Source organism: Lepidochelys kempii, chromosome 9 (genome assembly GCF_965140265.1).
Source record: "Lepidochelys kempii isolate rLepKem1 chromosome 9, rLepKem1.hap2, whole genome shotgun sequence".
Classification (NCBI taxonomy): Eukaryota; Metazoa; Chordata; order Testudines; family Cheloniidae; genus Lepidochelys; species Lepidochelys kempii.
The window spans coordinates 32,449,409-32,465,568 of NC_133264.1; the positions used below are offsets into that span (position 1 = coordinate 32,449,409).

Consider the following 16,160-nt stretch of genomic DNA (forward strand, 5'->3'; position numbering starts at 1 on the left):
TACTGATGCTTCTGGTTATGGACTTGGGGCTGTTCTCACACAACTGCATGAGGACAACACAGAGAGGACTGTTGCATATGCTTCAAGGACACTAAGTAATGCTGAGAGAAAATATTCTACAGTCAAAAAAGAAGCACTTGCTTGTGTCTGGGCTACTGAAAAATGTGGGGGGCCGCATGTTCAAATTGCGCACAGACCACAGCCCTTTGACGACGTTGCTCACCACGAAAGGACTGGAAAGAGTAGGATGCCGTATTGCTCGATGGTCTGCAAGAGTACTCTCTTTCAATTATGAACTGGAATATAAGCCTGGAAACCAAAATATGGTGGCTGATTGCCTTTCTCGCTTGCCTTTGCCTTCACCAGATGGTCCACCGGAGGATGAGGATGTAGTGGTTGCACTTATTACAAGCACTCTCACTGCAGTTACAAGAGAACAATTTCAAGCTGCTTGTTCAGCGTGTCCAATTCAACAAAAACTACGGGAATTTCTGACAAAGAGATGGCCCAGTCACCCTAAAAACCTTGACCCAGTTTTGCTGCCTTATTTAAGAGTTGGGGATGAACTTTCTTTGCTTGATGGCTATGTTCTACAAGATGCACACTGGCTCCTTGTGCCAGAAGAATTACAGTCAAAACTCATACACTTGGCACACGATACTCATCAAGGAATTGTCCGAACCAAACAACAACTACGGGATCTGTATTGGTGGCCAGGGATGGACTCTCAAACTGAAGCACTCATAAAATCCTGTGTCGCTTGCCAAATGCATGATAAGACAGCAGTGACATGCACCCCTCCATTACAGCCTGTTCCTCTTCCTGAAACTGCATGGGAAAAAGTGGCGATTGACATTGTAGGACCCTTTGATACTTCTCCAAGTGACTGCCATTACGCCATCACTTTAATAGACTATTTCAGTAAGTGGCCTGAGGTAGCATTTATAATTGCAAATCTCTTCTGCTACAGTAATTAAGTTCCTTTCTTCAGTTTTTAGCAGGGAAGGTAACCCCACAGAACTGGTTTCAGATAATGGTAGTCAATTTACTTTCTTGGAGTTTGAAACTTTTCTAGCACAGAGGAACATTTTACACAGAAGGTCATCCCTATATTACCGTCAAGCCAATGGGGAAATCGAACGGTTTAACAGAAGTTTGAAAGAGTTTGCGAACAGCTAAACTGGAAGGGCGATTGTGGATACCCTTCACTACTGATTTCTTGCAAGCATATCGGGCTACACGACATGCCACAATGCAAAGATCACCCGCAGAGTTACTGCATGGGAAACAGATGAATATTAAACTGAACGTTGCTGGATTGTTAAAGGCACGACCTGATGCCCCAAACAAGGAAGATGTGAGAAAAACAGTTGAACAGAACCAAACAAAGTCTAAGGTTTTCACAGACAAGCCAGCGGGGTGCTAAGGAACCAAAGTTTGAGTGTGGTTCCTCTGTTAGAATACGAAAACCTGGAATTTTACGCAAAGGGGACCATAAATTCACAGCTCCTCTTAAAATCATAGAGAATAAGGGACCTTACACCGATCGACTTTCTGATGGGAGGGTATGGAATGCTTCTTATCTTGCACCTGCCTATGCACCAAGAGGAGATTATGCCAACACCCAGTCTGCATTGGATGACTTCACCGTAGTACCAACACAACAAGACATTTCACTGGAACTGGGGCTTGAGAGACGGCCTGTCAGACCCAGATGACCACCTGTTTGTCTTAGAGACTATGTTATGTAGTATCTACAGTGTTTTCAGTGTAATATTTCTGCCAACAGCATAGTGTCTTGTTTCATATTTTGTTCCTGTGGTTAAAACAATAATGTTTATTTTAATTGGGAGAGTTTCTTAAGCTTGTTAGTAACTTGCCTGGTTGATACAACAGTTTGTCTAGTCAGTTTAGGTTGGAAGCTCTCTTTTAAGTTGATTTGTAAACAGCCATGTACATTGATGGATTGATAGACAGACAGATATGTTTGAGCTTCTTGATTGTCTGGAATCTTCTAGATCAACTTGCAGTTCATTCATCTTTTTCCCCACTGGTGACATGAACATGTAGTAAAGTGAGTGATCAAGACATTTAGATAGGCTTGCTAACAGATGAAACATCATGAGGCAGTCAAAAAAGTAGGCTACTACCTGAGTCAGCGGATTGTTGCTGGAATATTTGATGATATATGACTTTCATTAGATAATAGGCAGTCAATTGACATAATTTGATCGGTCAGTTGACTGGCTTGCCAAGCCTAGGAATTTGTCATTCCATTTCTGGACAACTGCATATATCAAAAATAAGGCTATTAGCTGGACACTTCAGAAGATAGAGATAGAATCCCACCCTTTACAGTGTGATGGAATTAAAATGTATTTGGGTGTGCAGACTGGTGAATTTGGGCTGAATAGAGGCCATCAAGCTCTTTATAGTACATATATTTGCTTCAAATAACTCTCTCTGAATATCTAGGCATTTAAAACTTTATTTGTTCCTTTGTTGCTAGGTTCTGTGTATGCTACAGATTATTCAAATGCCAGTTCAACAGGGATTTTTGAACCCTTTCAGGTATGAATCTATTAACATAATGTTGTAGATTGTTCTTTGAGCGTGTTTAACTTTTTTTAATTATCTCTGTTATTTCAGATGTGTTGGAGTTCTGTTTTGAGCAAATTATTTTCAATACCGATGTCTATATATCCTCCAGTAGAGGACACAAGGTACGTATGCACACAGAATCTTAAACAAAAATATAACATCTGATAACTAAATCGTTACAAAAAGATCACAAAAATCTCTGCAGATTTTTAAAAAGTAGTATGGTAAGTGAAGCCAAAAATAATTTTAATTGTAAATATTGGTAGTTGCACATTTTTGTCTGATTCATAGATCCAAATTGGTATTTTGTACCAGAAAAAGGTAAAATAGCTTCATGATTTCTGTAAATTAAAAAAAAAATTTAGTAACATTGAATTATGTGTATGTTGAGGACTTATTTTAAAATTTATTTTTTAATTTCTCAAAATTGTCAATTCAGTGCAGTGACTTTTTTAACATTTATTTAAGTCATAGCTTTGGTTCAGTTGATGCTGAAATATTTGGGGTGCCTATTCCAATAGTGGCCTTGGTAAGTGAAAATCTTTAATGATTATATTTTTGTACTTGAGTGAATAGTGTTATTTTTTTGTAAATATACTCTTGTGTGTCTGTCTTTATGATTGCTAGTTTATCATTGTTTGTGTCCTGTGTTTTCTGAGATTCCCTGACTATAGAATTGGTTGTGAAATTTTACTCCAAAATCTTTGCTTTCATTTAGAACAAAGGAAAAGTTTGTAACCCTCATGGTTGTGAAGCAAGCCATCCAGAGAGGGAAAATAACCTTATTGTTAGGCATCGAACTAGGACTTATGAGATCAGGGTGGTTTTCTAGGCCAGTTATTTAGGGCCTGATCCTGCAATGGGTTCTACCTAGCATAACTCCATTGGGATTCCACATGGGTGCAAAAGTGTCTGTGCTAATAGATTCCCTTGCTGCATTGGGGCTTTAATTTCTCTGTGCCTTAGCTTCCCATATGTAAAGTGTGGATAATACTTCACTACCGCCATAGGGCTGGTGAAATCCATTACTGTTTGTGAGGTAACAAACATTGTAGAAAACCTATAAGTAAATAAAATATGAGCTGAATGGAAAAATGACGTCCAATAACTGCTCCTTTTATCTCAATGGAATGTAAATGCTGAAGCCAGTTTAAATGTCAGCTTTTATAACTGTTTCACTGATTAGCTGGAGGTTTCCTTCTAAAAGTAATTTATTGTTGGAGACAGTTGTGAATATAATAGGAACAATTAAGGGTGGGTGGAGTCAGAGGTTGGGGTCAGAGAAACAGGAATTAAAGACCCCAAAACTTCAACTGCATCCCTACCCACAAAGAGGAACACAAACCATCACCTCTACCTTCTGGGATTCTGAAAGTCCCTACTGTCCCGTTTGCCAGGTGCCAAAACATTGAACCTTCCCTTGAATGCTTCTACAATGCGTTTGTTGTTAATGTTGTGTATTTAAAAAAAGAGAAAAAAATGGAGTGGCATATTGAAAATTGGGGACTGTATAAAATAAATTGAAGAGCATTGAGATTTTGATTGAATTTAATATTAAAATGACTCAGGATATAATGTACTGATTGTGTTATTCATCTTAACTATTTAAAAAATGCAATTTTTGAACTTTGACTTGAAGTTGTTGCAGAATTTTCAATTTGCTCAATGATTTAGGTTCAGTAGGCTGCTTAGTAAGTGGAGCATTGGTTCTGGTGAAATCATCTTGTATATAATTTAGATTTAAATGAGAAAACTGAAGTATAAGGTAGAAAAAAATTGAGGCTCGAAGCAATATTTCAAAAACTAGACTGGTTGCTGTGGCATAAAATAATTGCTAGTTGCCTAGGGTAGCCTGGAATTCAGAGATTTCTCCACTGTATTAAAAACGTATAATCAAAAAAGCTTTGTAACCAAGTCTAGCAACCCTCATGGTGTGGGTCTAATTTTCCCAGCAGGGGAAGATTGCTTGGAAGAGGATAAGTTTTTGTTTATAACTTATGTAGGATAAAGGATAATTATTTAGATATGCTGCGTAGAACAGGGAGCCTTGCCCGTTAGTAGGGCCCTACCAAATTCACAGCCATGAAAAACGCATCACAATTCGTGAAATCTGGTCTCTCCCTGTGAAACCTGGTCTTTTGTTTGCTTTTACCCTATACTGGACAGATTTCACAAGGGAGACCAGCGTTTCCCAAATTGGAGATTCGTGGCCCGACAGGGAGTTGCAGGGGGGTCATGGTTTTGCCACCCTTACTTCTATGCTGCCTTCAGAGCTGGGTGGCTGGAGAGCATCAGCTGTTGGCTGGGCGCACAGCGCTGAAGGCAGTGTCCCGCCAGCAGCAATACCATACCATGCCACCCTTACTTCTGTACTGCTGCCTTCAGAGCTGGGCGGCCGGAGAATGGCAGCTGCTGACTGAGGGCCCAGCTCTGCAGGCAGCAGTACAGAAGTACGGGTGGCAATACAATACCATGCCATCCTTACTTCTGCACTGCTACTGGCACAGCTCTGCTTTCAGAGATGGGCTCCTGGCCAGCAGCCACCACTCTCCAGATGCCCAGCTCTGAAGGCAGTGCCGCCGCCAGCAGCAGCACAAAAGTAAGGGTAGCAGCACTGCAGCTCCCCCCTACAATAACCTTGTGATCCTGCCCCTTCCCTCCAACTCCTTTTTGGGTTAAGAGGATCCCTGCAATTATAACACTGTGAAATTTCAGATTTAAATAGCTGAAATCATGAAATTTACTCTTTAAAATCCTATGCCCATGAAATTGACCAAAATGGACTATGAATTTGGTAGGGCCCTACCCATTAGCTTCTCAGAACAGTTTAGAACTAGCTTATTATTTATACCAGTTCCTAACAGATATGGATGATAAGCAATATTCTATTTAAGAACACATTTACCATGGAATGTGTACCAGCCATTGTCTGAGTAGTACCTTATTCTGCTAGTAGTACTACTGAAATCAACAGTGTGAGCAAAGATAGCAGAATCTGGTCCATTATGATTAATGTAACCAGTAGAAGAGACTTGAAAATCAAAAACAAAAAGTCCATGGATAAAAAGTTTTGTATACTATTATTGTTACTTTCTTTCAGAAAGGGAAATGCGCATTCTAAAGTATGAATATGGTTGTTCTAAAGTTTGACATATATGTATTGGGTGATGGGGAGAAATTTTGTGCTTCAAAATTTAGCAGCTGTTAGTAATTTGTATGTTTGTTTGCACTGTAGGTAGCGGACCAGCAGGCAGCCATGTTTGGACAATGCTGTTTTCATGCAGGAGATGTTAAACTAACCATGGGAACGGGTATCTTTTGGGATGTTAACACTGGGAACCGTCTTCATACGCCTGGGGCAGGTAAACTTTGTCATTTAAAAATGTTTTATGGTTTTTGACCTGTTTTTTAAACGTGACTGCAAAGGGGATACAAATAGGTTTTGTGTCCATTTTTTGCTGCTTTTGGATGTATAAAGGAGGAGTGAAAGGCATTTTCTTCTTCAAGGAGTGTCCCTACAGGTGCTCCACTATAGGTGTGCTTGCACCCCCTGCACCTTCAGTCTGAGATTTCTCATAGCAGTGTCTGTTCAGCCCTCACATGCATGTTACTTAGTCTTGTACCCCATGCTGTTGCACTTCATGGATGGCTATCCTCAGTTCCTTCTCAGCCACCCCAGCTAATTGTCCGAGTTCAGTTTTGCCTCAACTGTGTTCTCTTAGCTTTTGTAGTTAGTGTATTATAATAGTTAGTACTTAGTAATGGTTGTATTAGTTGGCTTTTTTTAAACAAAAAGAAACAAATACATAGTTAGATATAGCTTTTTAGATATTTCCTTTCCTCCGCAAGGTTTTGCCTTTTCCAAGGGTATACCCAATTCTTCCAGATTCAAACATTGCCTGTCATGCCAGGAGGCAATCGGGTGAGCAATGGACATTCCCACTGCATCCCTTGTTTTGGGGAAACCTGTATTTCCCAAAAGTGCAACTTCTGTCTCGTTAAAATCTAGACAGAAAGAACAGGGAGATAAAATTTCAACTCCTTACGATAGAGAGCTTGCGTCCAGCCTCTGATCCATGCCAGGAGCGCCCCCCTATATGACAATCTCTGAGTAAGTCAGCTGCCTCTTCTGTCTCTGAACCACACTCCTCAAGGGCATCTAAGGAGAAGACCAAGTTTCCTCTCATAAGTCTTCCAAAGACCGTGCTCTGAGTTCTCCAGGTAGGGAATATACCTCAAAAAAGTTTTAAGTCATCAGCTCCCCGGCTCCCATTGGTCTCCAAGGCTGCTGTTTTCTCAGGTACTGAGAGCTCTACTAAGCGTACAGACTCTAAAATATGGGGCTCCGAAAGACCATCGGTACCGACAGGAGACCATGGCATCAAGAAGAGCTCAACCATGGTACTGAAAAAGACAGCTTGAGCTCTGTCTGGATTCTTCCTCCCACCCCCCGGAGTGTTTGAAACTTGTGGCTCCTTTGGCTACTGTTATTTTAGCTCATTCCCAGGACATTGTACCAACAGATCTCTGGACACACCTATCTGGTACCTATGTACTTCACACTTCCCTGTTACCAAGAGCCTCCAGTTCTTCTTTGAGAAGTGTCCCTTTAAGAGTCTTGGCGCGGCCAACCAGGGCACTACTACTACAAATTTCCGATTAGAAGTGCAAGGTGCCAAGACACCTAAAGTGGAGCATCCACAGGGACAACCATCTTGAAGAACCTCATTTATTGCACAAGGTGAATAACCTTCTCTATCTCCGCACACCCATCCAGTACTGATGGTGGTACCTCAAGCTCCTCCTGCTGCCCCACCATTACCGAATGACTTTAGAGGAGGAGGATTCTGACGAAGATTTTGCCTCAGCCTTCCAAATATCTATGCAAGGGTCTCCACTCCACGCCTATGAAGGTTCTGTTCCTGAGGAACCTGAACTCATTTGTGACAGATGTCCACAGCTACCATCCTGCTGGGGCAAGCACTAGTGGGTTGCGCCACCCCCCTTGGCCATACTAGCACCCCTGGGTGGCTTATCGCAATCCATTCTCTGGGACCTCAAAGTCTACTGTTTGTAGAGATAGACAACCCTTCTCACACTCCCTTTCCAGGAGACCAGAGTCTCAGGAAGAGACCTTTGAGGAACAAGAGGCCAGGGTTGACAAGGTTTCTCCAATTGCAAACATCTCTTCATCCTCAGATGAAACTGTCATGCCACCTACACCATCCTGGCTGATGATTTTAAGCAGTTTCAGGATCTCATCAAGAATATTACGGATTCTTTACAAATCCCCCTGGTGGAGATTAAAGAACTGCATGATAAGCTGCTCAATATCCTCCATACAGGCTCCTCTGCCCATATTGCCCTGTCAGTCAACAAGGCACTCCTGGATCCTGAAAAGGTCATCTGGCATATTCTGGCCTGAAGTCCTCCCATGTGCAGGAGGACAGACAAAAAATATGATGATCTTCCTAAGGAGTCAGAATTTTTATTTTCTCACCCTTCTCCTAACTCTTTGGAGGTTGAGGGGGTTAACAAACCTGGAAGGCAGCGTGTCGTGTGTGTGTGTGTGTGTGTGTGTGTGTGTGTGTGTGTGTGTGTGTGAAAACAGCACCTCCCCTCTCTGGCCAGGGGAAGGGGGGATGTAAACAGCACCCACAGCTTACAGGAAAGGAGCACAGACCCCAGTGCTGCTCCTGCTCTAGCTGCCTTGGGTTGGCAGTGGGGCTCACAGTTTTGCCTGAAAATCTCATTGTCTTCAACTCTAAGTTGTAAGTGGGTGCCCTGCGTGTGGGGGTGGGGGTCGGGGTAGCGGTATGGTTGGGGTGGGGACAGGCAGCCCACATGTGCCTACCTTTTAGATGCAGTACAGGCACGCTACAGTATTTCTCTCCTCCCCCCCCCCCTTTTTTTTTTGTCTCTGCTGCTGCCTGCTTGGTTACTTCTGGTTTCATATGTTGTCCAGTTGACTGGTTGGTCCGTAACTCTGGTGTTAATATATTTGAGGTTCCATGGTACTCTGTATTTGCCCAACAACAGTGAGGTTTCTCAAATGCCTAGGCAACTTTTTCTGCCAGTTAAACACCTACTCCAGTTTGGGACCTCAATTTGGTTCTTAAATGATTTACAAGACCACCTTTGAACCTACAGCTGCCTGCTTACTCCTCCATTTATTAATGAAAATGGCATTTCTGGTTGCCATCACATCGGCTCGATGAATGGGGGAAATAGAAGCTCTTATGGCAATACCCCCCATTCACAAAATTTTTCAGAGGCAAGGTCACATTATGATTACACCTCAAGTTTTTGCCAAAAGTACCTTCTTATTTCCATATTAATCAGCCCATTCCTCTCCCCATCTTGCACCCTAAACCTCACTGGGATAAGGAGAAGGCATTCCACATGATTGATGTCAGGGGAAGCCTGGCCTTCTACCTTGACAGGACTAAATCTTTCAGGAAGACTTCCAGGTTTTGTCTCAATCACAGACAGAACAAAAGGAGCTGCAATCTCTAATCTCAAAGCATCTGCTGACATATAAGCTCATTCTACGAGATTTATTTCTACCTCCACAGCCTTTCTTAAGAACATTCCTATCAAAGGAGTATGTAAAGTCTCAACTTGTGCTTCTTTGTATGCATTTGTTGAATGCTATGCAATAATTTGAGATTCTGCTTTCGAGAATGTGTTCGGTTCAGCTGTACTTTCTACCATACTGAACTAGACTCCAAAGCCCCCTCCTCCTTAAAGGAGAGCTGCTTGATTGTCACCTAGAATGGACCACCCACAAGGACTTGAAGAAGAAGAAGAAATTGTTACCCTGTGCAGTAAGTGTATTCCACTACCAACCCTCCATCCCCTCTGCTTCGGAGTTCCTTGTCATGGGGCTTCACAGTAGAGAAGGAACTGAGGACAGTTATCCATCACGCACAATACTATATAGCAATGGCATGGAGCACAAGGCTGAGTAACACGCATGCGTGGTCTGAATGGACACTGCTATGAGACCTCTCCGATCAAAAGCGCAAGGGGGCACAAGCGCACCTAGAATTGAGCACCCGAAGGACCACAGTTAGTTCACAGGGTGAGTAACCATTTCTTCAGTATAGAAATGTGAGGGGCTTTAATTAAAAAATCAGATCTTCTCTACACTGGAAGACACTCTGGACATCCGATGAGCTAGTAAATTTGACATCACTGATACTAAGGAAATGACATTTGAAGTAGGATTTTTCAAAGGCATCTAAGGGAGTTAGGGCCTAACTGCCATTGAATTTTAGTTGAATTTCAATAGGAGTGTCATGGGCTGTTTACCTCACACATCCTGTGAAAGGGTTAATATGGGCCAGTTAACCTTCTAGCTTGCACCTGAAGGGTGGGCTAAGACTAATTAGAAATAAAGTCCAGCTTGGGAAGAGGAAGGCTTGTTTCCATAAAAAAAAATGGGTGAGACCAGTTGGTGGAAGGAAACCCAGAGGAGAGGAGTTGGGGAATTCCCCATCTCTGAGAAGCAGCCTGAAGGATAAGTGAGAAGGAAAAAGAGAAGACGACCAGACAAGCTTCTCCAGGGACAAGTTGGTGGCCAAGCTGGAGCTTCCCTGAACAAGGGGCCAGCCCCTGGATTGGGGAGTGGATTGAGACACAGAAGTATAGTAGCCTAAAGCAGTGGAAGCATGCATGCTTTAAAGTGGCTGCCAACTGAGCCGAGCTGGGCTGCAGGTTTGCTTTTTGTATGCAAAAAGCAAACTTTTTAGGACTTTGGTAAAGGACTCTGTGGCCCCAGAAAGGACAGGACTCTGTCTGATCAGTGGGCTAGGACACCGCTATGGCCAGAGTAGGCCAAAGGACAGTGTGTGTGTGTGTGGGGGGGTGTTGAGTCTGCAATTTGCCATAGGCAGTTGTCACCTAACTTCCTCAGCTTCTTTGAAAATTCCAGATTAATTGTGATGGAATGTAATTTATAATCAAACTTTTAAAGGAGAAAGCATAGGTATTGACTGGCATAGAGGGAGAGTGTGGGAGGTAAAGCTGGTCTGTTCATGAATTCACTCCCATTTCCTAGGAAACATTTCAAGTGGATGGAATGGACTATGGAGTACAGATGTAGTAATAACTTTACAGAAATATTTTCAGGAATAATCTACATGACTAATGGTTTATATATACTGTAAAACAAATATGTGGAGATATAGGGTACTTGAATCTGTGAGATCTTAAAATATTTTTTTGGAATCCATCAGCTAAATAAATCAGATTCTTCACCCTTTCATATAAGAATAAATGTTGTACCCTACTTGTTTCATGTATTAATCCTTTTGCATCCAAGGAAATATGCAGTGATTTGTTATACTACCTCAGAATAAGGGTCTCCACATTTTTTAAGCTTTTCCTTCCAGTTTAACAAATTTTTTGCAGTCCACTTGTCCAATACTGCTAACAGTAACCACAGAGAGGTGAAATTAACCATCGCACCAGTTACTAAAAGCAAAATGATAAAGTCCAAAATTTTAACTACCTTCTCATTTCAGTTATAGATGTGTCTTGTCTTGCTTCTGAAAGAAGCTGAATTGGGGGAAATATAGGCTTAAGACATTGTTGGTCAAAGATGATTGAATGCGCTTAATTTTTATTGTCACGACCAAAGAGAAGCCTGACTAGCAGAGATAAAAAGATGAAAATGAGACTGATGAAGTTTCTAAACTAATAACTTTAGAAACTAAAAGTTTCTAAACTAAACATTCCTCCTTCAGTGAAAGTCGGTTACAGAGGCTTGTCATACAAGAGGTCTCTCAGTTTAACTTGCAGTGCTGAGTCAACAGCATAGTGGATGAAGGGGTTGGTGATCCCTGTTGTGAGTCATCAGGAAAGTATTTCCTAAACTGGGTTTGAAATTAATATCTCAGATGCTGATTTATGAGTTTCTGGTGGTTCTCAGCCTGCTAGTTCCTTCTCTTGATGAAGTCTGAAGCAAGAAATATTGACTCCCCAGTTTCTCCTTTGTATTCAGGAAGACCAGTTTCCAAATATTTTGGTGAATGCTTCTACCTTGTTATACTGTGCATAGACAGAACATTCATATTCTGTCCCCGGAGAAGAATTTTTCAGCTCAATTAAGCATCCAGAAATGTTGGCAAAATACATTGTTTGCCATCTGCCATGAATTACTGAATCCATCAGCAAGGGGAGATTGTTGATAATTCTGAACCCCTGCTCTTAATTTGAAAAGCTGAGTGGTGCTTTACTTCCTGAGAATTGCCTGAGTTCAGTGTGAAATAGTTGCTGGTGGAAGAATCATGATCCAAGGAGGAGTGCAAAAAGTAGAAAATTCACCAGATAATCTTTGATGTTCAGTACTTAACAGCTTCATGAAAGATATGATGAAGATTTTCAGACACCTTCTTAACAGCAGGAGCTTGGCTATATGTGAAATAGTGGAATCATTAGGTGCAGTGTTTTGGATTTGTGCAATCAGGATGCAGTTGTCACCTGTTGTTGGATTGGCTTCATTTGTGGAGATTATAATGTTGTAAAAGTGATTGTAATAATTCCCACTCCATGTGCAAATCTTTGACTGTCCCCTGAGAAAAGAACAGGAGTACTTGTGGCACCTTAGAGACTAACTAATTTATTAGAGCATAAGCTTTCGTCAGCTATAGCTCACTTCATCACTATGCGTCGGGGGAGGGATAGCTCAGTGGTTTGAGCATTGGCCTGCTAAACCCAGGGTTGTGAGTTCAATCCTTGAGGGGGCCATTTGGGATCTGGGGCAAAAATTTGGGATGGGTCCTGCTTTGAGCAGGGGGTTGGACTAGATGACCTCCTGAGGTCCCTTCCAACCCTGATATTCTATGATTTCTGTGACTAACACGGCTGCTACTCTGAAACCTGTCCCCTGAGTTGTCTCAAATACTTCACTTGATGTGTGTTCTGGCACAGCTTTACAAAAGTGTGAGTCTTTTTCAACTGAACAGTCACTCAGCCATCTCACAGAGTAAATGCTATGCAATACCAGAGACACCAGGTGAGTTGCTAAGTAGACCCATTCCCTTAATTTTGAAAGCAGCTGCTCTCTGACATCCTCAGTTGTATCATTAATAGGGTGACCAGATGTCCTGATTTTATAGGGACAGTCCCTATGTTTGGGGTTTTGTCTTATATAGGTGCCTATTACCCTCCCACTCACCCCCAGTCCCGATTTTTCCCACTTGCTATCTGGTCACCCTAATCACTAATAAAGTGTGAAACAGTGTAGTTCGACAAAGGCACTGTTTGCAGTTCGGTGATTTGCTTGAAGACTTTTAACATTTGAAACCATGTCTCTTGAAAAGAAAAACATGAGGTTCCGTGTAATTGGTTGTGCCTTATACTCTGCACAGCTTGTATAGATATCAAATGAGAGACATTTGTGTTGAACATTACTAGTTTAATTAATCAAGACTTGTTAATGTTTTTTCAAGGCTTTAAGCTTTCTCTGAAAAAAAAAATGCTCAGTTTATCTTCATGTATGATTAGTTTCCAGATGTCACAACAGCTTTGAAGGCTTCATACTTTCAGCAGGCAGCACTTGGAAACACATTACCCAGTATAGTTGCAAATTAACTGATGTAAAACCAGGCCATATTTGCCCTTGTATTTCTGCATTTTCTTTATTCTTTTTGAGCTGTTATTAGCACAAGTGTGTCCTTTTCACAAAATGATCTGTTTTTTCTGAATCACTCCTTAGCTAGACATGAACTCCAACACAGACTGAATTATCATGTCATGTGTACATAAATACATGCTGTTCGTTTTATACACTTACACATACTTTAAAATGGGATTTGTGTTGTTTTGTATAAGGCAAATCACACAGTACAGTACCACAGGTGGCTTGCAAGAGCCATTGTGGGCACAGGGAGGCCAAATTATGAAACTTTCTCTTACATAGAATCATATACTGAAAAATGAATTTTCAGAAATACTTTTTATCGCTATTTGAGTACCTTCCGCGAATGAGACTGTTTGTTTTTTTTCTCAGTTGGGACTGCTGTTTTATGTTTCAGTATATCTGTATATTTCCCACTTGGAGGCTCAAGCCTCCTGATTTATATTAGGATTAGGAATATTCAGATCCCTTTAGAAACCATTGTGTAAAGTAACTTCTGTAATTTAAGAAAAGCATGCGTACATGTTAAATAGCTTTAACTGTGTGTGTGTATGTTTTGAATTGTAGAATTTAACAGCTTTAAGACTTCTTATTGTTTCTAATAAGGATCTGAATTTTTTAAAATCCTAAACTGCTTCATGAAGCTCTCAAAATAACTATTTTTAGTAGGGTTTTTTTATTCTTTCAGTGACTTTTTTTTTGTAATTAGATATAGTGACTCTAAATTGATTTTAGGTTGCATTGCATTTCTCCTTTATTAAAAATAAACTATTATTCATTTCTGGTTTACTTTTGCTAGTAATTTTTTGTGGAATATTTTCTTCTAAGACCCCACAAAATGTTCAAGCTGTAGCACTGACATTTAAGTTGAATTTTGTAAAGGAAGTGGACAAAAGTTGCAGCTACAATTTAAGGATTTTTTGTTAGTTGTGTTTTATTTAATCTCTCTGGAAGCAGTTTGTGGACTTGACTACTTTTCTTTTATTGTGTGTGTGTGTGCATACGTGCAAAATTTTAAGGTCTGTATCCAGTGGTTGGTTGGAAGATTGGGAAAGAGGTGGTCTTCTTAGCTGAAGGCAATGAATCAGATGCTGGCTCTACCATAAAATGGGCTAAGGAGTTAGGTAAGTGGCTTTTCAATTGTATAATGCTATAAAACAATTAACCCTGTAAGATGCTTCTTTATAGGGTCCTCTAGCTGGCTCCTGTTCATAGTATTAGGCTTCCATTTGTTCTCTTTAATAGATAAGTTATCTAGTTTCTCCATTATGGAGCCTTGAAATTGACAAGAAAGCCAGGCTATCATTGGGGTAGGTGTGGGGCGCCAGCTAGAGCCCGACTGCCCCTGGGCTCCCTGCTCCCAGCCAGGCTGCAGCAATCCAATCCCCACGGAGAACCTGGCTGCTGCTTGGAGGCCCCCAGCTCCCTGTGGGGAGTCCGGCTGCTGCCCTAACATTGGGACTCTCAGCCCCCCACACTGCCCCTCTTAACTCAGTGGAAGCACTCCTGGTGAAGACAGAAGTGTGGACATCAACCACCATAGTAATTACTGCAGTGGTTGTAAGTTGACATAGCATAGGTCGACTTAAGTTTCTAGTGTAGACATGCCCATAGACTTCCAAATAGCCTAGTGGTTAGTAATCTGTACTACCATAGAAGAGACTTCTGTTCAGTTCCTGATTGTAGGGCCTGATCCTCAAGTCTTAGCCAAGCTGTGCTTGGTTTGGGACGTGAGGTTCGGGGAGCAAGGAGAAGAGGTTCTAAGCCACATTTCCACTCCATCTGCTTAGTCTGTTTTGTAACTTAGTGTAGCCCTAAGGACTATTATCCCAACTGGGAATTATCAATTCACAGGGCACCCCAGCCATACCCCTTCTTCCCATGATGTCATCTGTGCTGGGTGATTGGGAATGGGTGACATGAAGCTTCAAGGCACTTAGTAATTCCCTCCCACCAGTGGAATCCCCAGCTGTCCAGTTAAGGCTTCTTTCTGGTTGCTTGGCACTGTCTGAGCACCACAGTGTAGCTAGAACAGGGTGCCAAGGATCTGGCCTGTAGTCTTGTTGGATCTTGGCTGGCAGTTACAGCTTATGGGGGAAGACATCCTTTTATATTTCTCAGCATCACCTCCAGTTTACTTAGAGTAGCATTATTAGCTTCCACAAGTCCTGTATATAATACCCTGACGAGAGGGAATTATCCTTGATACAAGATTTTGGCAGTTTAATGGGCTATAGCGTGGTACGGATATTTGAAGATGGTTGTGGATTTGGTTTCTTGATCCTGGATAGTTCTCTTTCATGGGGCTGATGGAATTGAAATTCAGAAAGATTTTTTTTTTCTTAATATGTGCCAGGTGAAATATTTAATTTAGGAATTTTGTCTATAATAATTTATTAAGAAAAGTAAAAGTAAATAATTTAGTCAGTTGACTTTTTTGTGTGGACCCCTACAGATCTTTTCACCAGTGTAGACGAGACATCAAGAATGGCACGAAATGTGATTGATTCTGAAGGAGTTTGTTTTGTTCCATCTTTTAGTGGTTTGCAGGTAAAAATATCATCCTTAATAATATGACACAAATGATTTTTTGTGTCTTGCTTAAACATTAATATCTGTCAATTTGCCCATTATCATGGTATCTATTTTTTTCTATTCAGGTTCTTGTTCCATGCCCATCACGGTGGTATCTGAGGGCCTCTGTGGTATCTGAACATCTAAAAACGTTAATGAATATATCCTCAAAAAAAACACGTGAGGTAGGGAAATATTATTCCCATTTTACAGATGGGGAACTACAGTACAGACAGATTAAGTGATTTGCCTAGTGTCACAAGAACAGAACCCAGATCTCTTGCATTTCAGTCCAGTGCCTTGACCACCAGCTTATTCTTTCAAAGAACTGAGCTGGACT

General features: G+C 41.3%; 1 protein-coding gene across 8 annotated transcripts in view; it reads left to right on the top strand.

The window, feature by feature from the left end:
• GK5 (glycerol kinase 5) overlaps positions 1-16,160 on the top strand; it is a 101,136-nt gene that overhangs the window by 38,045 nt on the left and 46,931 nt on the right. For 6 of the 8 annotated variants that reach the window (XR_012160785.1, XM_073359786.1, XM_073359789.1 and 3 more), the window contains 7 exons: positions 2,510-2,571; positions 2,650-2,723; positions 3,070-3,130; positions 5,837-5,963; positions 14,266-14,370; positions 15,702-15,796; positions 15,907-16,005. Coding sequence is in view for 7 of the 8 variants with exons in the window: in XM_073359786.1 (XP_073215887.1) it covers positions 2,510-2,571; positions 2,650-2,723; positions 3,070-3,130; positions 5,837-5,963; positions 14,266-14,370; positions 15,702-15,796; positions 15,907-16,005 (623 nt within the window). In the remaining variant the exon portion in view is untranslated. The remainder of the gene's footprint in view (positions 1-2,509; positions 2,572-2,649; positions 2,724-3,069; positions 3,131-5,836; positions 5,964-14,265; positions 14,371-15,701; positions 15,797-15,906; positions 16,006-16,160) is intronic. The other 2 variants (XM_073359787.1, XM_073359788.1) reach the window with 2 other exon arrangements.